Consider the following 22,757-nt stretch of genomic DNA (forward strand, 5'->3'; position numbering starts at 1 on the left):
AGTCTCCTTTAATAGGTTGGTAGACAGAAAGTATATACCCGCAACTACAACTACTGCTATTTGTCTATGATGTGCGGAGCTACATTATAACATACATGTATTTACCCATTCATTAAAGTCTAAAAACAGAAAACTCCCTTATGTCTGGATCATTCTGATCAGCCATGTCAGGAATATGCCAAAGCTAATTTCAATCTTTAATTCGGAGTTGTCCACTTTTTCTCTTTTATTAGCTCCACCCACAAGCTGTAAGATTGTTCACTGATTGTGTCACGCTCCCTTTGACTCTGCAGTAACCTTTATTAAGAAGGCAAGAGTAGGTACTAATGCGCTGTTAAGATGTGCTGTCAGAGCTTTCCTTCCCAGCAGACAAACCGCTGTTTCTCTTAGCAGTAAAGATACTGACAGGTGTGCAACAGGTAATGTTACTTCTATGTTCATGCGCTTCTCATTGAGTTATTTGCAACACTTGAGTTGCTTGCTTGTCATTTTCACTGGGTTTTATTTTTAAATTAATTGTTTACAATATCAAATTAATGCCAACGTTATGTATAAATACCAACAAGCTCGGCTGACTGTTTGCAAGTGAACTGGCAAAAAACTTGAAAGATATATTGGCATAGAATTGAAAATGGTTTTTGGCACGTTTCTTTCTCTCTTTACTCAAGTTAAATTAGCAGAACTGCTGTTGCTGTCAGACCAGCTGTAATGGTATTGGGAAGCCTTATTAAAAGTTAATGCTGGACAAACATGCGATTATTAACATGTTTATATAAATAGATTTTGATTTGCTCTCGGTGATAAGGTGTCTCTCTGTTTGTGTACTTGCATGCATATACAACATGCACAGTATTCCAACATATTTGAAAAGTTGAAATATTAATAGATTGCCCCAACCATGAACCAAAGACAATCCTAGTAAGAAACTTGGCTAAATATTTTATTCTCTGTGAAATAAGAAGTATCTAATCTCAGTGACACCTGACCTTCCGAACCGTTTCATATAAGATTGATTTTAAGAGCTTGTTACTAACCTGCGCAAAATTGACCTTTGAAACAAAGGCTGACCTTTGAACTTACGGTCAATCCTGTAATAAAGAGCTGACAGCATTAAATTACTAATAAGATTATAAGTTCATCGCTGACCCTTAGCTAAGTCTAACCATTGGCCAGAAATGTATTAAAGATGAACTTTTACAATATTTTACTAAATCTTATCACAAAATATCAGTATTTTCTATCATTTGTGATGTTTTTGATGCTTGAGGTGATCTGACTGCCAGGATGTTTCAAGATTAAAGTTGATAAAACTTGATTACAGTTAAAATACTCAGATCATGTGATAGTGTGATTATGATGTGTGATTATTTAAGCATTGCAAGGATAAGCTTCTTCCAACTTGTAACAGTAAATGCTACTAGCTGTCGGCGTACATGTTAGCTGTGTAAAGACACGCAAGAAGCTAAGCGTCAAATCCTAATGGTTATTTTCAAGATTAAAATTGATATAACTTGATTACAGTTAAAATACTCAGATCATGTGATAGTGGGATTATGATGTGTGATTATTTAAGCATTGCAAGGATAAGCTTCTTCCAACTTGTAACAGTAAATGCTACTAGCTGTCGGCGCACATATTTGTTGTGTAAAGACATGCAAGAAGCTAAGCGTCAAATCCTAATGGTTACGTCTATGATATTGGGTTAAAATTTAAATCATTTCTCAAGGCGATTCACTTGGGCTAATAAAATATTATTGATTCTGTATTAAGAAGTTTACACAATGATGAAATCTGTGAAGAACAATGACTAGCATAAGCGGTCAATTGAAAAACAACTAGCCGGCTTGCATTCACTCGATTTTGTTAGTTGTGATAAGAAAATACCTTTTCGCTTTTTGAGTTACAGATGTAGAACCCGACTCTAGTTAAGTGTTGCTTTGACACCTAAAGCTAAATATGACAAATTCCTTTTTGTATTCGACCTCGGTAGCCAGGAAGCTTGCAGATCCCTTTTCAATTTGGCCGTGACAACTTAATGCGAATTATTGATCTGGCAGAGAGAGAAAGCTGTTTAATGCCCTTTCTGTCACCACCAGTAGCCTCCCTGAAATCAAACGCCAACTATACTCAGCTCTGACATATTCCACCGTAAGGCCTTTGGCAGGTTGCGTTTCAATAATAGAATAACATGCTTTTTAAACCGTCTCGGTTGTTAATCTTTAACCATATCCATTTGATATACGTACACTCTGTACTCATGCAGGTATCGTCTCTTAACTTCAATGTTAATAGCTTAACTTAATTATAAGTTTTAAGAGTATATTGACTTGTAAACAGTTCCAAGAACGTGCAAACATATTGAATGAAGGCAAGAGAATGTGTGACACATTTTTACTAAAGGTAGCAATGGTTTCAAGTTAAGCTTATATCTATATGTCAACTATTGTTTGCTGTTGTCGCGGTATGTTATTCTGTTCGGCAGCGTGAATAGAGCTGCTGGTATTGAAGGCTTTTATACTTCGTCATCCTCTGAGACTTGTAACACTCGACTATAGCTGAGACAGCGCAGAAAAGATATGACACTCGCGCCGTGTTACGTGAATGCTTTACGTTTGGGAAATATTTCTAAACAAAACATACATTTTATCAATATACCGTAAAACCTTTAAGTGAACCACATGGAGCTCTATTTTTCAACCCCTTCTTCTATAATAGCGGTCAATTGGAAATGGTACTCAAATAGGGACTGGCATTGTATTTTTCGATTGACAAAATATAAATTTTATCAATATAACCATCTTTCACTAATTTGGATAGAACACTCTATAAAAATTGAATATTTGAATTTCACAATCGCAAATACTAATTTGAAGCTTTCTTAAGAATTTTGTTACTGCTTCCAGGTACCCTGTACTGTTCAATAACACCCAACATCAGTAAGACTAGAGTCATGGAGTTATGTCTCTTAATGGTGCAATGAGGCTTAGACGTACTGGCTTATGTAACAACATTTGCTAGGTTATAATCAGTCAGTGTGTCACGCTAGACACGGTCTTATGGGCCATAAATGCAACATAATAGCTCCCTAAGTTGTTACTGTTTACTTAAGATTTAATAATTATTTTGCAAAGCGTGTCGAGAAGAAAGAATTGAATATTTCAATGAAAAGTCTTTGATTTCTTTATTGACTGTATAAGAGAGTAAGAATGGAGTTGCTGGGCTGTGATTGTATGTAGGGGGCTTTATTCATTGCTAATTGCCAAGTTATTACACAGAGTGTACATTGTCAGACATATAAGCCTCGAGTGCTTTGCATAAGAATATCTGTTACATAAATGACTATGTCTATGATTTGGAGCATATCTAGTGTTAGTCTAGTCATAACGATGACAGGTGTGTGCAGGTGATTACCTGGTCCTTTTCCTAGCAGTAAATCGCCCTTTTAAACAGCCAATTTTTCTGTTCATGAAAGGGAGTTATCTGAATGGGTGTTGGTAACATACAAAGATTTAACTTGCCCACACCTTGCATATACATGCACATATAGCTAGATATGTGCCAGATATTTGTGCCAATTATCAGCACAGATAACTGGCGAATGACAAGCTTTGTCGTCTCTAAATATTCATAGAGTTTGTATTGGGTATCTGTGTTGAATCTGTGCATTGTGTTGGTACTCCGAACAACTTCTAGTCACACTCCAAACAACCTCGCATTAGTAGCAACAGCTTTTTGTCTGACTTGAGGTTTAGCCTCTACAATTTAAACCAATAAGGAACATAGAAAAGGCTTACAGCCTTTCAAATTTGCTCGCAGCAACTCGCAATGTCAAGGATGTAACCAAGGCACCAGGATTAAGCTTCTTGCAAAGTCCAGTTTTATCATTTTTCAGTGAAGCGATTTTAACAAACTTTAAAATGAAATGAATAAAAATTCGTTTCAAAAATAGCAGTGATGTACGCTTGCTGCGCGAGCCAAGCTGCATCAGCAATAATTATCAGGCAATGAATTCTCAGGAATCAGGTGCTATAACAAGCTTGTGAAAGCTCTATTGATGTCTAATAAACATCTTTTGTGGTTTTTGCTCTTAAATTGATTTTCGAGCGACGAATTTGTGTTCGTGTCAAATCAACAAGCATGATCTAAACAGTTCTTTAACCTTCTGTAACCGATGCCGTCAACACAGCTAGACAGGTCGATCAAACAAACTTGAAAAATGTCTTATAGCAGCCGGCTGGCTGTAGATTCTACATACACTAGAGGCACATCATTTTGTATTCAATTAGAGTTCTATGGTCATATTTGGGTACCTTGATACATGAACCAGCACCATGTACAGGTCAGTAAGGAAGGGGAAGGAGAAACAGGAGGGGGAGAATAGTGCAAGGCAGGCGGAGAAAGGGTGAGGAGAGGATGTAGAGGAAGTGGAGAAGAGTGCAAGGACAGGCGGCAAGAGGAAGTTCTCTCTTCTGACTCACCCCGATACCTCAGCATTTTTGACTCGTACTTAGTTGCTGTGATTAGAAGAGCCAATCAGGGCCTAACTTAGTGTTTATAGCACAATTTTGCCTGCCAAGATTTCCTAACAACAGACTCAGAACCAAAGCTAACTTAGTTATAAAAATCTGATAACTTTCAGACACAACAATTTCATATACACATTCATGTGCAGTTCTTTACACGTCCCAACTTTCCTGTAGTATAAACACTGAGACATTCTTTGTGAAAACATGAATTTTTCTCTGCAGAAGTTAAGATGAAGAGGAAAATTGTGGTTATAGTAGCTACTCAAACCGTATAACAATAATTTAACCACTTATCCATGACAAATAGACCCAAGTCTAACTCTTGCAGGTCATAGTTAAGTGACTGATAAATGGATTTGCTCAAACACTTTCCTTACTAAAGCTTGCTAGGTTTTCTGTAAAGTGAATGAGGGATTGTATTCCATCTAACCGTCGATTGATGTTCTTTTGTTCAATTAGTTTTAAAATTCCCCGAGTCTTACCTCATGTTTTTTATCTCTTCTGTTTATTTCAAACAGCGCATTTAGTAACCCTTTTTAGATTCTAGTGTTGGTTCAGAGCAGACTCAATTTTCTTCTTTATTTACATACAATTTCGATAATATAGTCATACAAACAATTTCTCATTATATCTTCAGACTTGTACGCGTATAGAAATCTACTGTATCTCATATGTAAATTCCTAACAAGGCCTCAGAATTATGATAATGCATCATGAAATGCCGATAAGCATGACTAAGCATGATAATGCATGCAGTCCATTATAGTACATCCTTCTTTTTGCTTTCCCAAAGTCATATCTCCTTAATAATATTACCGTAATATTTATTACATATTTAATAGTATTCATATTTAATAGTATTCAACGTATTATAAAAATTTAGTATGTATTTACTTCTTAATATGCAAATACAAGCAAAGCCCTGTTGTTTGTAGGAATAGAGTGAGTTCTAAAATGGATAAGTATGAGATCCTAAAGCCGGTAGGAGAGGGCAGCTATGGGATGGTACTGAAGTGTCGTCACAAGGAGTCGCAGCAGCTGGTAGCTATAAAAAAGTTTCTTGATTCTGACGAAGATAGAATGGTGAAGAAGATTGCCATGAGAGAAGTTCGCATGCTGCGGGTACGTAGGTGTTGGGTGGTTGTCATTAACAGACCTGTAGCTTGTACGTACTGTAGGTGTTGGGTGGTTGTCATTAACAGACCTGTAGCTTGTACGTACTGTAGGTGTTGGGTGGTTGTCATTAACAGACCTGTAGCTTGTACGTACTGTAGGTGTTGGGTGGTTGTCATTAACAGACCTGTAGCTTGTACGTACTGTAGGTGTTGGGTGGTTGTCATTAACAGACCTGTAGCTTGTACGTACTGTAGGTGTTGGGTGGTTGTCATTAACAGACCTGTAGCTTGTACGTACTGTAGGTGTTAGGTGGTCTCAAGTTAATTAAACGCCATTGTTTACTTTAAGCTTCTGAAGTTCATTTTCTGCTTTTTTAAATTTTTACGCTATCGTGTCTGGCTCATCTGGCTCAATTTATTTCAAGTCGACTGTTAGTTCCTTAGAAACAAATTATTTCAATGCCGACCATCAAATTGCAGAATAATTTTGACCATTATACAGAAAGGCTTACTAAAAAACTGCAAAATCTAAGTGAACTCCAAAGCAATTAAACTCACGCAATCTTTTGACTAGGTTATGAGTGAGCATTCTCAATGGACCGTTGTCTTTATATGGAACAGCAACCATGTTTAAAAAACAGCATTTAGCTAGTAAGTATTAGTACATAGTACATAGTGATTCCTAAAGAAGGCTGGTGGGACATCGAAATTCTCGAAGCATTGACAAGTCTTACAGCCATTGTCACCCGATACAGCTCTACCTATATATAACTCCACATACAGTTAATTTACATCAGAGCCATGCAATGCTATTTCATGCATTTAAATTAAAACAAAACAAATTGCTTTTACTAGAATACCCTTTATATGAACAATACGAGGTCTAACGCGCGATACCCCACGTTGTTTACGCTTCTCTACAACCGTTTTGTGTGCAGTACAGCACTCACAGTAGGCTACCAACAGCTATTCTGGCACACTCGCTGACGATGTCAATCGGTGTCAGAGAGTTTACGCTGTTTAAACCAAGTACACAAATCTAAAGATATTTTGATCATAGACATCTAGGTGTGATCTGTGATAATAACACACTGAGGGTCTATCGCAGCTATACTTTAGTGCGTTGGAGGCAGGAAATTGGTGCTTTAGTTTACATCTAAGGGAGTCGGACAGCGATTTATAGCCAGTTATCGATAACTTTGTTTAGCATAATATAGACTTTAAATCGTCTAACACAAACCAGACTTAACTTCATGCTTCCATTATGAAAATAGCGTTAGAAACATACACCTTATGAATTGTTACGAGACACAACTATGCTGAACCATGCGATAAGAAGTTAAGAACTACAAGACTGTACTATTTACTCGTTCTAACTTATTCTGTAATTATGTACATTTTATTGGACAGCAGAAGACAGCTTTGTGCAGCCGTAATTTAATGTTCTGCTTATCGTTTTTTAAAAGCTAAAATATAAATGGATTTGAACTGATTAGCAAAAGCGTATTAGCAACATCTTATATAAAGATGTTGCTGCATGATAGCATTTAGTCGACAAGTATTGTAATAACTATAAATTTCTAAAACTAAATACTGTACGACTAACCAGAGGTCAAGTTGCCAACATCTAACAGCTCCGGTTTAGCAAACATAAAAGGACTGAGTAATTCCCAGAGGCATCGTTGCAACATGCCATTCACTTGTATCAACTCGCTATGGCTGTCAAGCACTTGTCAATACACCTAACAACCCATTCTCTGTTGCTGCAAACATAAATGTGGGGAGATCAAGGCAGCACGACTCACTGATTTGCTAGCCTCAAGGATGGAGAGTTTCCTTTTCTGAAAACTTGAAGGGCAGCCATATTACTTAATAATTACATGTGCTGACTTTTGTTGGTTTTTGCGGTGTTTTCGCACTCAATTCTCATTGCTGCTGCCATGCTTACTGTGAAACAAGAAGTATTTAATCTCAGTGACACCTGACCTCCCGAACCATTTCATTTCAGATTGATTTTAAGAGCTTGTGACTAACCTGCACAAAATTGACCTTTGAAACAAAGACTGACCTTTGAACTTACGGTCAATCCTGTAATAAAGAGCTGACAGCATTAAATTACTAATAAGATTATAAGTTCATCGCTGACCCTTAGCTAAGTTTAACCATTGGCCAGAAATACATTAAAGATGAATTTTTACAATATTTTGCTAAATCTTATCACAAAATATCAGTATTTTCTACCATTTATGATGTTTTTGATGTTTGAGGTGATCTAATTGCCAGGATGTTTCAAGATTAAAATTGATAAAACTTGATTGCAGTTAAAACGCTCAGATCATGTGAAAGTGCGATATTGATGTCTATAGTTGCAAAGAGACTGACAGAATAGAGACGCATATCGCTGCAACTTGAAAGCAACAGCCAATATCACCTATCACAGCGATAACAACTAGTATTGTCATTTTGCACGCGTTTTTCTCCTGAGCGTTTGAACCATGTAATCAAGTTTTGCCAATTTTATTCTTGAAACAACCTGGCAGTCTGATCCCTCAAACATCATCAACAACCGCAAATAATAAAAAAATTCTTACACATTTGCTGATAAAAGCTACAAATTCTTTTGTGTAAGATCCTCTTTTGTATCCCAGTTCTTCGTGATTGCTCTCGGTTCCTTATAGACTATCACAGTTCATATTAGGCATTTACCAACCTGTTCTCATACTTCATACAATGTAGTCCCCCCTCTGTTACAGTCACTGAGACACGAAAATCTTGTTAACCTCATAGAAGTCTTTAGGAAAAAGAAAAGACTTTATCTAGTATTCGAATTTGTTGACAACACAATCCTCGATGAGTTAGAAAAATACCCAAATGGCTTAGATGAAGGGTATGTGAGGAAGATACTATGGCAGTCCCTCAGAGGCACGGAATTTTGTCATTCACACGGGGTAAGTTTTGAAGTGGTCTGCCGGATGAGTTAAAACACGGTGAAATGTTTATTCGTCAACAGACAATGCCACTGATGTGTGAAAATGCTATCAATAGCATCAGCACTGGGTCCAACATGCTAGGGCTTGCTCAAAAACTTTTGTATTGCACATATCATTGACTAACTGCATACCTAATGAAGCCACTTTTTGCCTTTTTAAAAGCCATTCGAAATTAGAACCTAGCCTTTGCAGTGATACGTTATTGATATGGTATTGACACAATGCTTCTCTTGCGTATTCAAACTTTAAAACATTGTTATATACATACATATTACATACATGTGCAATAGAGAGTTTTTACTGTTGTTCCCCTAATTTTACATTGAACACAAATCAAGTGAGCAAAGACTATTATAAAATACATACACGAACCATGTTATAGGTGTGGTATTACTATCGGTCACTGGCACGGATTACCCATGTGTCTGACTTTGCTAGGTCAAGGCAAGATTAAACACAGCATTGCTAAGTCGTAGCCTTAGTACCTTAGTACCACTATGGTAATATTAGGGGCAAAGGAGACCGCTTACTCAATGATTGGGTGACTCAAATCATTGACAGTTGCAAAGAATTCAACATCATCATCTTTTATCACAGCGCTGATGATGTGAACTGCAGCAATAAGTTGCATTGTTACTGACAATTTATAAGTGTAAAGTTATGATAGATTTGCTCTATTATATGGAGCTATTTGATATATCTTAAAAGCATCTTGAAACTTACCATTGTTAGTAGCCAAGCACATATAGGCTCTCACTAATTTTATATCATATATACTAAGTTTTCTTGTTTACATGGAATATTTAAGATTAATTATTGGCAGGAAAGAAAGTTGATTTTGAAGTTTTTGACATTTTGGTACAACCCCTACCTGTTTACCAGATGGTAGTTGAAAATCATCTTATGACATCACACTTAGATGCACCTTCATATTTGTGTCTAGCCTGTGAGCATGCTAAGCTGCATAAGTTTTTAAAACTTTTAATTAGTAAAAAGTATCACTTTGAAGCTGAAGCTTGATGTCTCCTAATATCTATTCAAAGTCTCAACCTGCAAGACTTTCAAGTCGCAGTAATCAGCGACCAATGACAATACGACACATATAATATGGCTCTTGCATGCATTTTTAATAATAGCCGTAGCTTACTCGGTTTTTGTTTAACGTAAAGCATGGCATTAGATTTTATAAAGGGTGCAGTGATCTTATAGACAAAAAGATTGCGTTTTGTTGACAAAATTATTAAGAAGAAGCCATCTTCTACTGTTCTTACTGCTAACAGGTACTTTTAGCTTTGCCCTAGACATCTGAATAACAGAACTATTTTCCATGTGTTCTATTTAGTTATATCAGTTTTAATCTATCATATAGTATGCTAGTAGCAGAGGGTAGCTGTGACTTAGGGATCTAAAACACCTGATCTAACAACAACCGCTGGAGGTTCAAATCCCATAAAAGGCCATTGGTGTGGACAAAAAATGATATCCAACCTCATATTTCCTCTAAAATACAATCTTAAAGCTCTGCATGACTGGGAATGTTTCCAGGCGTCAAGATTTGTTACCACTGGCCTCAGACAAGTCCATCCAAGACCACTGAACCATTGTTTGTGCAACAGTGCTCTTAAAAGACGGCATTCGCTGACAGTAATCTGTGCAGACATCGTACTCGGTCTTCGAGGGGTTGTGTGCTCGCACATGCTAGTGCCCTTGATAATGATGAAGTGGACAGTCAATAGGTCTATGTAGATTGCTCTCAAGTCTCTGTGAGTCTTGAGAGTGTTTGAGAGTCTTGAGAGAAATAGTTAGTTTTACCTCATCGTAGTAAATGTCTATTATATGTTTTACTTAGAACTGAGTCTACAAGCGTTACGATTACAACTAGTTTGTTTTTAAGAAGGTTGATGAAATATATGCGTTTAGAATAGCAAGTGTCGCTTTTTTTTTACAGATTATACACAGAGACATAAAACCAGAAAATATTTTAATTAGCAAATCTGGTGTGGTCAAACTCTGCGATTTCGGATTCGCTCGACCTTTGTCATCAACAGGTGAAAACTACACGGACTATGTGGCTACAAGGTATATGATTACATGAAATGACGACTCTGTGTTAGTTATTCTTGTTTTTATCGCTCCGTTCTTTGTGTTCACATTCTAAGTCGTTTATGTTCAGGATAGGCAATAGTATGTATTTTTATACTCAGATTTAAAGACATACAGAGACATTTAAAGATAAAACAGCATAAGATATATATGCAGTATAAATTTCAATTGTAAAGTTGAAAAGCATAAAATTACTATGCTGATTAAACTTACTGCTTTTGTAAGGAGATCAAGGGTCAAGGCCAAGTTTGAAAAAATGCTCACCCTTGTACATAATATATTCTGGTGGGTGCCAGAGACTATTTTTATGGTTCGAGCCAAAACCGTAGTCTGAGAATGTCAGCTCTAGTATACAAACTACACAACTAAAATATTACCCAAACGTAAATGTACTGCTGTAGACAGACAGGTGGTTGATGAATAATACTAATCAGCTAATGTTAGTATTAATAATAAGAAAATATGTTATTGTAGCCAGAATATGCATTATTTAATAAGAGCAGTTCAACTTGAATAACCTGAAACTATCCCTTTTGTCATTTTTAACAAAACATTTTTAAAGTTATGCAAGTTTCTTTTGATGAGATGATAACCTAATGCTAACAAGTCTGCACAGACAGCAGTCACTAAGGCTACACCAACTCATAAACGCTTTCTGATAGTTCTCTCCTTAAGTAAATTTCCACAAAACTCTCTCACCTTCCCGTAAATGATCTCTTTTTAGACGTCATGTTAGTAGTATCTTCTGAGGTACTATAATGCCATTTAGGCTACTTTTTTTACTAAAGTATTTAATATTATACTTGATATATGTGAGTGCTAATTAGTACTCACAGACATTTTAACTAATTCGTAGTAACAATGCTACAGTAGACGGATCTCTTCCAAATCGTACGGTTTGAGTAAAACTTACAAGGCTTTTGCAATAGTTAACTACCATCCGTTTCAAATTTCACTGATGCTTGTCATACACTGTGTCAATTGAGCTCATCAGCAACTGACATGTGCCGCAGGTGGTACAGAGCTCCAGAACTGCTAGTAGGAGACACCAAATATGGAAAGGCTGTAGATATGTGGGCAATTGGGTGTCTCATAGCAGAACTGTTGACTGGGGACCCCATCTTTCCTGGCGACTCTGATATGGACCAGCTTCATCAGATCATCAAATGTTTGGGTACGTTTATTGGGATTTTAATGTGGACCTTTGTTACTGTTGCACCACGGCCCAATCGCAAGTGAGCCAGAGTTACATGATCCACAGAGCTTGTCATGTAGGAAAAAAAAATTTTTTCGAGGACAAATGGTACGCTGGCCATCTTACTTGTTCCTAAATAGATGCTAGTCAGTGTCTCCTCATAACAAATGGAAAGTTGTTCTGTTCTGCTTTAGTTTGCAATACAGTTTAGTAGAGGACCAAGTGACAGCTGTTTGTAATCATAAAAGTAACGATAATGCATAATTTAGATAGAAGACAAGTTGAGGGATATCGACCCGCAACACTTAGTTTTTATGAGAACTGTTTTAGGCCAATCACAACGCGATAATCAAAAAATTAGTGATAGCTCATGTTGAATTAAGATTTTTCCGTTGCCGAGCGGTCTGTTACTATCTCTGCCTCAGCTAAATAGCAGCCATGTGCTCGTTGTTGTAAAAAGGTTAGAAGCAGCTATGATCTGCAATTGTCATGATGCTGAGTTCGATTTTAGCAAAAAGTTGATGTCAAAAAGAGAATTTAATATTTACTTCTACTACTAGGTTACTTCTACTACTAGGTTACTTCTACTACTAGGTTACTAACTACTACTAGGTTACTTCTACTACTAGGTTACTTCTACTACTAGGTTACTTCTACTACTAGGTTACTAACTACTACTAGGTTACTTCTACTACTAGGTTACTTCTACTACTAGGATACTTCTACTACTAGGTTACTAACTACTACTAGGTTACTTCTACTACTAGGTTACTTCTACTACAAGGTTACTTCTACTACTAGGTTACTAACTACTACTAGGTTACTTCTACTACTAGGTTACTTCTACTACAAGGTTACTTCTACTACTAGGTTACTTCTACTACTAGGTTACTAACTACTACTAGGTTACTTCTACTACTAGGTTACTTCTACTACTAGGTTACTAACACTGAATGTTGCCAGTCTACCTTTTTCTAAATAATATTCAACTACCACAAACGGTTTAAATAACAACAAAATAAACAATTTTTTTGCAAAGACTAGCTGCAAAGTGACTTTCTCTTTATGATGATGCTTCAGGGCTATCAAATATCTGAGTCACTATGTCATGTCTTGGGAATGTTTAAACAATCTTCTACAGAACACTGTTATTTTTCATGTTTTTAAATGAGCATTAGTTTATCGCAGCAGAAATACTATTATTTCTGGCAATGTTTAAATATGTATAAATAGAATTAGCCAAGCTGGTGTACTACACACTTCGGTTTCTGTATTGAGTTAAGCATTACTCGATATGACTTCTTTAAATACTTTCCCAAGTACTTCGCAGAAACATAGACAAAAAACATCAAATGTAATTTGAGATCTTCACTCAAAGATGTCAAATATTGTATACATTCATATTAGACAGCTATGAGAAAGACACTAAAAACATATTTCAACTTGTAGTCAAAAGTCATACAAGTGATGCATAATTCAACACATCGGTGGAAGCATGACTCTGGCATCATCCATAATATAGTAACTTCTATCATAGATGATGTTCTGACATCATCCATGATGAAAATTATCCAGTGCGTAGCTGTCACCTGACAAGTCATTCGCGGAGAAGATAAAGAGCAGCGTGTCGTCTATCTGATCTACAAGGACACAATAATGTTTTAAATGTTTGAACAGTCTCCGGATTCCCTAATTGCTTAATCAATGAAGCCTAGTGTATTTGATGCGTCGCCTAACTACCATATTTTACTGAAGAGCAATTGATAAGGGAGTCGTGTACACATGTCAGATATAAATGGAACTATAAATAGATCTAATCTGCTCATTCCTCAGTTCTTTAATTCTCTACACACCTTCTAAGTAAGGCCTGTACAATACAATGATCATTGGTAAAGCTTGCTGTAAACACTTTGTCAAAAACAGCCTGTCATAATCTATCATCATGACTTCCTTCCTCGTGCAACCAGAATAGAAATCACACCAATCAAGTTATAGGAGGAAGGTGAACAGCTCTTTTACCCAGCAGTAACTTGTGTTTGAAATAAGTAACCTGAAGTTGATTTTAAAGCATAATTGCCACGGGATTTACCCATTTCTCCAAAAGCAATTTGAAGATAACCAATAATTGATAGTAATCAGTAACAATAAGAATGATTGTAAAACGCCCAATGATAATATGGATTTGGAATTTAAGCATATCCAATCCACGGTAAGTTATTGGTAATTATCAAAATCGCAAACACCATAACCTACAGTTTTTTGCGCTTGCATACAAAATCTTTTTAATGGGGAATCAGCGATTGTAAAATTACTCACATAGTCACCAAAGAAAATGAAGGCACTGAGAACTAATTATTAGAAGAAAGGGAAGGTTATCTTAGAAAACTTAGTTCGCCGGTTCAGACACTTACGATGAACTATTTAGGTGGTTTCAGCGCATCTGAAGTATCTACTAAAGCATGAATGGGTTGCCATAAATATGCAAGCGCTTCTGACTCTAGAGAGATCCAGCAAGGCCAGATCGAACACTGGTAGACTTCTCTCAGTAAATGCGATCACTATAATACAAACGCTAATCTGGTGATCTACTGCTGTCACTTCTTCTTACAGGCAATTTAAAAGCACGGTACAAAGAGATATTTATGAGAAATCCAGCATTTGCAGGAACCAAGTTCCCAGAGGTTGGAAAGGTGGAGCCATTGGAAAAGAAATTTAGACGATGTTCTTCAATGCTTATGGAGATCTTAAAGGTTTGCAACAGTTTATCACTTGCTTAAAGCCTATGTTTCAAAAAATTTATAAGAAATTGTCCTCATACTCATTGCCAATTATTATGCTCATCTAACTATTGAAGTGAGGATGACTCCAATATTGAAGCCAGCTGGTTGTTCGTTTCCCTTTGGATAGATAGATCACAACTTACTTTTGTTAAATGGGGTTTTCCTTTTAACAGAAATGTCTTGCATTAGACGCTGATGAGCGACCGACATGCGCTGATTTGCTAAAACATGACTTCTTCACTCGTGATGGTTTCTCGCAAAGATTTATACAAGAATTAAAAGTGAAGGTCGCAAAGGAAAATGAAAAGAAGCCCCTCAATAACAAGACAAGTGCAAAAAGTGAACAGTCATCTGCTGACAGCAGCGGGCGGGCTAGTAAAAAGAAGATGAAGGCAGAGGCTCTCAAAGTTACCAAAAAGGTAAAGAATGTAAATGTGACAATATATCAATATAATATAATCATAAGAATGAATGTAAAGATAAATGTATTTGAATAAATTTTGGATATACATACGGCTTGCTATGCAATTGAGAGTGCAAACCACAAATTATAAGATAACTAGCAAAATTTACAAGATCAGATCTAGATGAGCTGACAGACTACAGACACCAACACCTGTAGTTGTATGTTATACAAATCATATTTTACCACGACAACGAGCGCTTCAGTTTTGGAAAGTTGCTGATGCTCCAATAGTTGGTTGATAGCCTAAGGTTGTAGTTTTATAAAAGGGAGGCGTTCAACTCTGTTCCTTCTTATGCTAGCTTTATCATGCCACCCTTCATTCATTTCATTCTTAATTCTACTTTATGAAGTCGGTAGTTGACACTAGACAACATTAGGAGAGACTTTAGAATCATGAACCTCATATGTAAAACAATAAATTACAATTGTACTTAGGCTTTGGTAGGTGAGAGTTATCCAATGGGATGAGATCTAAATATTTATCCCTGTCAATTGATCTATAGCCGCATACAATCGATTTTTAGCGATTGAGAATTGATAATTTCTTTGATTCTCTTTACCAGCATTTCCAGCATTAAATATATCATCAACTAGTGAGGTAAATAGATGTTAATTTTTTAATCAGTAATCGTCCATTACCAGAAGCTGTTTCGCATTGATCTTCAAAGTTTAACATGAGAAACTGCAAGATGAGCATTATAAACAATTTGTGTAAACATTTTAATCACATTAAAACTTATAATAACACGTTATGGAAAGAATTGAATCAAAAACTTTTGTGCAGTACACAGGCATCTGCCCTGGCTTGTTTACATGGTAAAATCGCTCCTGGGCATTTTAGACAATTGTCTCAGCATAAATCAAAGCAAAAGCGTTATTTGTAGACCAAGTTCTTGATTCGGCGGATAAAGTACTAGGAATAATAGCTCTACTTGCAGTTAGATTACTGTAAGACTCCAAATACCTCATATACATATAGCATGCATATCTTTACTCATGTATATACATGTATATCTTAGTGCAAAAGTGTGTAACATGTTTACGAATCTAAATGAGCTTCGTGATACAACAACCATGTGAACAACAACCATTTGCTGGTCTCCGTCTGAGACCTATAAACAGCGTTATAACCCTTGTGTTACTCGCGCACAGCTTGTCATACACTAAAGGGCATTGTGTCCGCTAGGATATGCATCTATTGACAGCATTGAACTACAGGTTGATTTGGCGTGTTTGCTGACCGTATGAAAACTTAAAGGTGTTATATGTAAGCAGTTTAGCAGGGAGGTTTGTGCAGAGGGGTTGTTTTAAAATAAAAAGGATTGTTCATATTACAAAGCATTAAAACAAAGCCTTAGTTGTTAATGGTAACATTTGGTAGGGGTGGCTTGGGCTAGTGTTTCCAGTTTTTGTATCTCAAAGGATAATAAATATATAAAAGAGTTGATGCAGATCTTTGCCTGACAAGTTTACTTTAAACTCAGTGCAAGAGTAAATGTTTGAAAAATCATTTGTCGACACAAAATTGCGGAATCTTTAGTTAACAGCAATCTGAGTGTACGATTACGATAGTTTAGACATTGACGTCATAGCTGGTTAGCCGTGGAAATGCCACGTCTCCAATTGATAACATATTACCGAGAGACTAACTTTCACCCTCTGGAAACTCACTTCAAAAAGTAGCTATGGTTACTTAATCACAACAATTCCACTTCTCCATTCTTTACTTTGTTGGTGACTCTCATATATTCGGAGTTTTCCTTTTCTAGATGTATTAAAAGACAACTCCAAAATTGTATATTAATTACCGTAAAACCTCTAATTGAACGCCATGGCGCTTTATTTTTCAACCCTTCTTCTATAGTGGCGGTCAATTGGAGGCAGCAGTCAAATTGAGCAGGGTTTCCCAACCTTTTTCAGCCTAAGTACCCCATGGGAGCCATATGGCAAAAAATGTACCCTTTTGGAAAACACAGTTCAATCAAGGGTATTATTGGTTCAACTTCAGTAATATGGCAGGTGTGCATTATTAAAATGTGTCACTTAAACAGGTAAAGAAATGTGGTATGGTATGAAATTGCTATTTATTTAAATAACTAGAAATTCCCCTGTCATACAGCCCACGACCAAAGGGATAATGGAAAAAAGAAAGGGTACTGCTGGTTGAGAAATGCAATATTAGTAATCAAGTGGCACTGCAGTGCAATAGGAGAACTGCAATGGTAGTTGCAATGGTAGCAGTAATGTACTGAGTGTTATTATGTACAACAAACAGCAATAATTAAATGAAAATATTATATGTTTATATCTCTCCCCTGCAATAGGAGAAATGCAATATTAGAAGTAAAATAGCAAGCTGCTGTGTAGTATGCCCAGTTTGAAAGTTGGTTGTGTTGGATGTGGAATAGTTTTGACAGCGATCTGTAACAGAAAGCAAACATTAGCATTCACGTGTGTCTGGAGGTTTTCTGCAAACTGGAGCAAAATAAAGAAATGTTCTTGTCATAAAGGGGCATTGTAGTTCGGCCCTAGCTTGCACATAAGGTGTAAAGAAATTTGGCTAATATTCTAGATAATTTAATGAAACCTTCGGTAATTGGACAAAAAAACATAGGCTGATAAACCGTGTACCACATTTTCGTACCTGTAAATCGGTCTACGCCTCAAATGGTCTACGTTTATTACATAACCTTCGGCAATTGGGCAATGACATAGACTGGTGAAATGTGCACGTTTTTCTCATGAAATGCGCATGGCTTTATAATTCTACTATCTGTCGCACGGCTTTATGGGCAATTTGTTGGCCGGTCTTAATTTTGATTAAAAAGGCTTGTCAGGTTTTAATGGCGATTTTAGGCCAAATTAGTATTTCTAATTATGTATAATCCGATCAGATGGGTAAGTTTTAGGATCTTGTCGACACTTTTCAAAAACTTGGTAACATATTTAAATAGGTTTATAAGTGTTTTGTATCATTATTATACTTAAACGACTCTAAAGAAAAATGGTTAAATCTTTTGATGTGATTTGGGTACAAGGGTTTGGGTATGGCCGTTGAGGGATACTTTTCGAGAGTTGTGTGCACATATGCATCTATCATAAAGCTCCCAAACACTCGCTTTGCTCATGTTTGGTCATGGGATAAGCATTGTACCATTCATGCCTAAGTCTGTCTGAATGAAAAAAATAATAGGCTTTAAAATAATACCAATAATAGCTCTATAGCAGTTGTTTCAGCAAAATTGTTAATAATTAAAGCCAAACCAACTAAAGATTTATTAAGCTTGTAACTTGTATTGTACCCCCTAGATTTCTAAAATGTACCCCAGGTTGGGCACCCCTGAAATAGAGGCTGGCGGTGTATTTTTCAAACGGCTTGTCAGATTTTTCAGAAAATAAATTTAGCCCTATTACGGGCGAAGCGAGAGTCGCCTATATTTTGCTCTTTTTTTTCGGTGGAGCGATATTAAACTTTTTGGATGCAATAAATCTGCTAACTTACCTCTAACTTGTCAAAAGTCTCTTAATAAATGTGGATCGAAAAATATCTCTATCTCACTTTTACGCGTTGCAATGCAACGCATAAACGTTTGCTACATGTCTACATTGTGACGCAAAATTTTATTATTTGCGAAGTTACCCGGTTAGAATTTTGTATGAGTGTGTGACTTGGAGAAAATAAAGGTTTCTTCAATGTTAAGCTGTGGTTTATTGTTTGCAGTCGAGTGCCGAAGATAAAGAAAAGCCAATCAAGGTAGCAACAAATGGTGCTAAGAAAGGGCCGGCGAGTCCTGGAAAGTTGACAAAGAAATCGGATAAGTCACCTCCGAGTACAGGAGGTCATGAACTCACAGCTACCGGAGGACACATGCCACCAATAAATGGGTACAGTCTGTCACCGACAAAGTAAGTTGGCTCCATAGACTGGAGGTCATGCTGCTAAAACAACAGAATGACCTCCAGTTACAGTAATCTATTCATACCTGTACCTCGGGGGACGCACCACTTCCTATTAGCTAGACTTTTGCAGACGAACCTACAGTATATCCGGTCAATAAATATAGATGACAATACAAGAGACACCTGAGACACATGCAAGAAGCTTTTATAAATAACAACAAACTTACTCCACAAGATTATAGCATCAACAGTAATGGAGCTAACTAGCTTTGCTGATAAACTAAAATGTACATCTGGATTCTATTGACCAGCCAAAGACCCACATTCTTTTACTGCAGTTTGCAGTTAATTCTCGGCAATCGATGCCACTTTTAAGCTCATTGCACTTTTATGTTTCAACAAACTGACATGTATAGTCTTGTATAGACTTTACATGTCTATACAAGACTATACACAATATATAAAAGCGCATGAGCGATTCCTCGAAGATCGACTATATAACATCTGTCCAACTCACTCAATAATTCCTGATTTGTTTTTCAATTTCCTCTCTCTTCTGTCTGTTACTAAAACATAACTTTGTTGATGATTACCGATGCCAATAAAAGTTATACATTGTTAGACATGTATGTCTACATATATGTAGACATACTGTAAAACCTCTAATTGACTGCCATGGTGCTCTATTTTTTAACCCTTCTTCTATAGTGGCGGTTAATTGGAGGCGGCCTCCAAATAGAGGCTGGCGGTGTATTTTTTAAATGGCTCGTCAGAATTTTGGGAAGATAAATTTAGCCCTATTACGGGTGAAGCAAATGTCTTTTACCTATATTTTGCTTTTTTTTCTGGTAGAGCGATATTAAACCTTTTGGATGCAACAAATCTGCTAACTTACCTCCAACTTGTCAAAGATATCTTATCTTAATAAATATTCATCGAAAAACCAAGAATATCTCTACCGGGCATATCTATTGCTTGCAATTGTCCTGCGATGATATTATAGCCTGTTTCCTTTTTTTGCAATTTGTTGGCATTTTCAATTTTGGTTTTATTTTAAATTTGAAGACATATTTTTAATTTGTATGTAACAATGTTGCATAAAAACTCAATGCGCTCATTGATATTTTTGCTACAGTTTGCAGACAAAAATAACTTTTTATGTGCAACACCAGTAGAGTTATTAGCATCGATTCATTGTAAGCCGTGTTGAGATAGCTGCAAAGATACTATTAAATAACATGCTATAAATTTGCTTCATAAGTTATATAATGATAATCAATCAAATGATACAAATATATATTCATGAACAAGTGACATAAACAAGCTATACTTATATTACACGTGATGAAAAAAGTTGTCAATTGTCAAACCAATTAATTCACTGTTTTTAGGCCTGCAGAAAAAGGTAATGCCAAAAAAGCCCTACATCCAGTAACATTAGGTATCAGAGGTCGTTCAGACAGTAACAATAGCGGTGACAGTATAGATTTGGGAATTAGACCTGAAAAACCTACTATACACGAGAGGACAACTCCCACTAGAACGAAGCCTTTAATCAACAAAAATGAGAATGTTAGGGGGAGTATGGATGGTGGCCTTGTTTCTCTTCCTGAACTTTCTATTGGTGCTCACGATCGTAAGTATGAGTTGCTTGTGATTTGTTGCAAGACTTTTATCTCATGTCTAATAACACAGAATGAGTGAGAGCTAAATTTAGTGGAACTACTACCATATTAATTATCCAATGTATCAATTGACATGTATTTTTGTGACAGATAAAGGACATAAGCGATATTGATTAGTTTCGTTTGGAGTTATCTTTATCTCGTTTTTAAAAAAAAGGGGACAACTCTGAAATGTGAAATACTAAAATTTAAAATTCGGGTTTATGTAGCCAGGTTATGTACAATTGATGTAAAATTTAATGAGATCAAATCAGTGTAGTATATCAAAGCTGCAGATGTATGAAATAGAACTGAAAACTGCATGTAAGTCTACATTACCACTTATATAATTTTAGCCTCCATGTATTTGTCTCAACACACAACTACATGTCTTGTTTCTAGAAACCTTTGTTCTACTGTAGATACTTCCAAGCTACACGCTAGGAATGGCAAATCAGATGTAACTATAACTAATCTTTTTGAATCACCTAGAAATGTGAGTATAATTATGGGCTACAGCGCTATTTGCACTTTACATATCCATAAATTACTTCTTCACTGGTTGCTAGGCACCTTCATACAACTAGCTATTCCTTCAAGGAACTATTAAACTACAAAGTAGACTATATCAACATTTATAAAAGCTTTCGCTAGTGCCAGAAAGAGAGTGCTTACAGCTCAACCTAGTACCATTTCTTCTTTGAGTTATTTTATTCATTCACAATGTTAAAACTCATGATATTATTGTGCCATGCTTTTAGGAGCCTCTGTCTCCTGGCAGTCTACCATTTGTCTAAAGGCTCTAAAAGCATTCCAACTCCTTTACAAAGAATGGTACAACAATTCCCGCAAGTGCTTTATGGAATACCGGCTAGAAAGACTCCTAACCAATTCAACTAGACCTTTTTAAAAGCAAATTGTTCTGCAATGAGTTCTTTAGTATTTTCACTCTAAATATTTATTAAGAATAATACATAAATGTTTGTTAACAGATTTCTCTCAAAGACATGCAGTTATCGAGGAAATATGTATAATATCTTTAAATAGCACCAAGTTATTTATTTACATATCTTTGTGAGATTTGTTTAACTTTTTATAGCGTTATACAAATTCAGTTTTTATATTTATGAGTTTAGAAAGAACAAATTTATAAAGGCTCATATCACAGCAGAGTCAAGCTTTTAATAAAATATTTTATCATTGCTCATGTATATAATTTTATTACTATGGTAAGCAAACTTTTTACAATTTCAGCTACAGAATTACAGAACAGCTTGCACCGAATATCCATAAATCTCATTGCTTATTTGTTATATACATTTATTGATTTATTGATTTTGTGCAAATCATGCTACAGTTTATTCATCTCTCTACCATCTTTAAATATTTCTGATTTTACAGAATATTTACATAAATATAATATACCCTCGGCGTACAACTGACCAGCAATATTCATGACTTGAAACGCTTGCAGTACTTTGCTTTTGCTAAATAAAAGGATTGGAGTTATCTTCTTTTTTTGGATGGATGAAATATTTGAGATATACGTAGTTGAGTGCTAAGAGTTTTTATTTACAATCTGTAGGCTTTACCGAGTTGACACGTGACACAGAGCTTCCTGTTAATTAAGTCAGCTTCGATACGATTGCTTTGAAAAAGCTGGTTTTAGCTGGAATAATAGCAGATATGTGGATACCTCCAAAAACTTAAAAAATAATTGAATAGCACTTTGAAAGCTGACCAATAGTGTTTTTCAATAACAATTCATGAGCTTTTTCTATCAAAATTGCAAATAAGAAAGCTTAAACAATAGCTAGATGATAAGAGTACAAAGCGTAAGTTGGCGTTATCTACCATATATGAATTTGGTAAGATAATTCTCCAATACCTCAAAGGTACCGCACAGCTTTTTAAGCTAATTACTCTTTCATTATCATGAACTTGGTAGCTTTGAGAAATGTTCATTTACAAAGTTCAAAAACATGAACAAGGTAAGGCTCAAAGCATACAGTGATTGC

At 36.0% G+C, this 22,757-nt stretch overlaps 1 protein-coding gene across 1 annotated transcript; it reads left to right on the forward strand.

The window, feature by feature from the left end:
• Positions 1 to 304: 304 nt before the first annotated feature.
• On the forward strand, positions 305 to 22,155 carry LOC137392984 (cyclin-dependent kinase-like 4). The gene is made up of 11 exons (XM_068079362.1): positions 305 to 419; positions 5,462 to 5,648; positions 8,395 to 8,589; positions 10,580 to 10,710; positions 11,748 to 11,908; positions 14,540 to 14,679; positions 14,883 to 15,128; positions 18,897 to 19,081; positions 20,467 to 20,711; positions 21,162 to 21,235; positions 21,501 to 22,155. The coding sequence occupies exons 2-11, from the start codon at positions 5,481 to 5,483 to the stop codon at positions 21,534 to 21,536; spliced, it is 1,581 nt and encodes a 526-aa protein (XP_067935463.1). The 5' UTR covers positions 305 to 419; positions 5,462 to 5,480; the 3' UTR covers positions 21,537 to 22,155.
• The last annotated feature ends 602 nt before the right edge of the window (positions 22,156 to 22,757 follow it).

This window comes from Watersipora subatra, chromosome 4 (assembly GCF_963576615.1).
Source record: "Watersipora subatra chromosome 4, tzWatSuba1.1, whole genome shotgun sequence".
Taxonomy (NCBI): Eukaryota; Metazoa; Bryozoa; class Gymnolaemata; order Cheilostomatida; family Watersiporidae; genus Watersipora; species Watersipora subatra.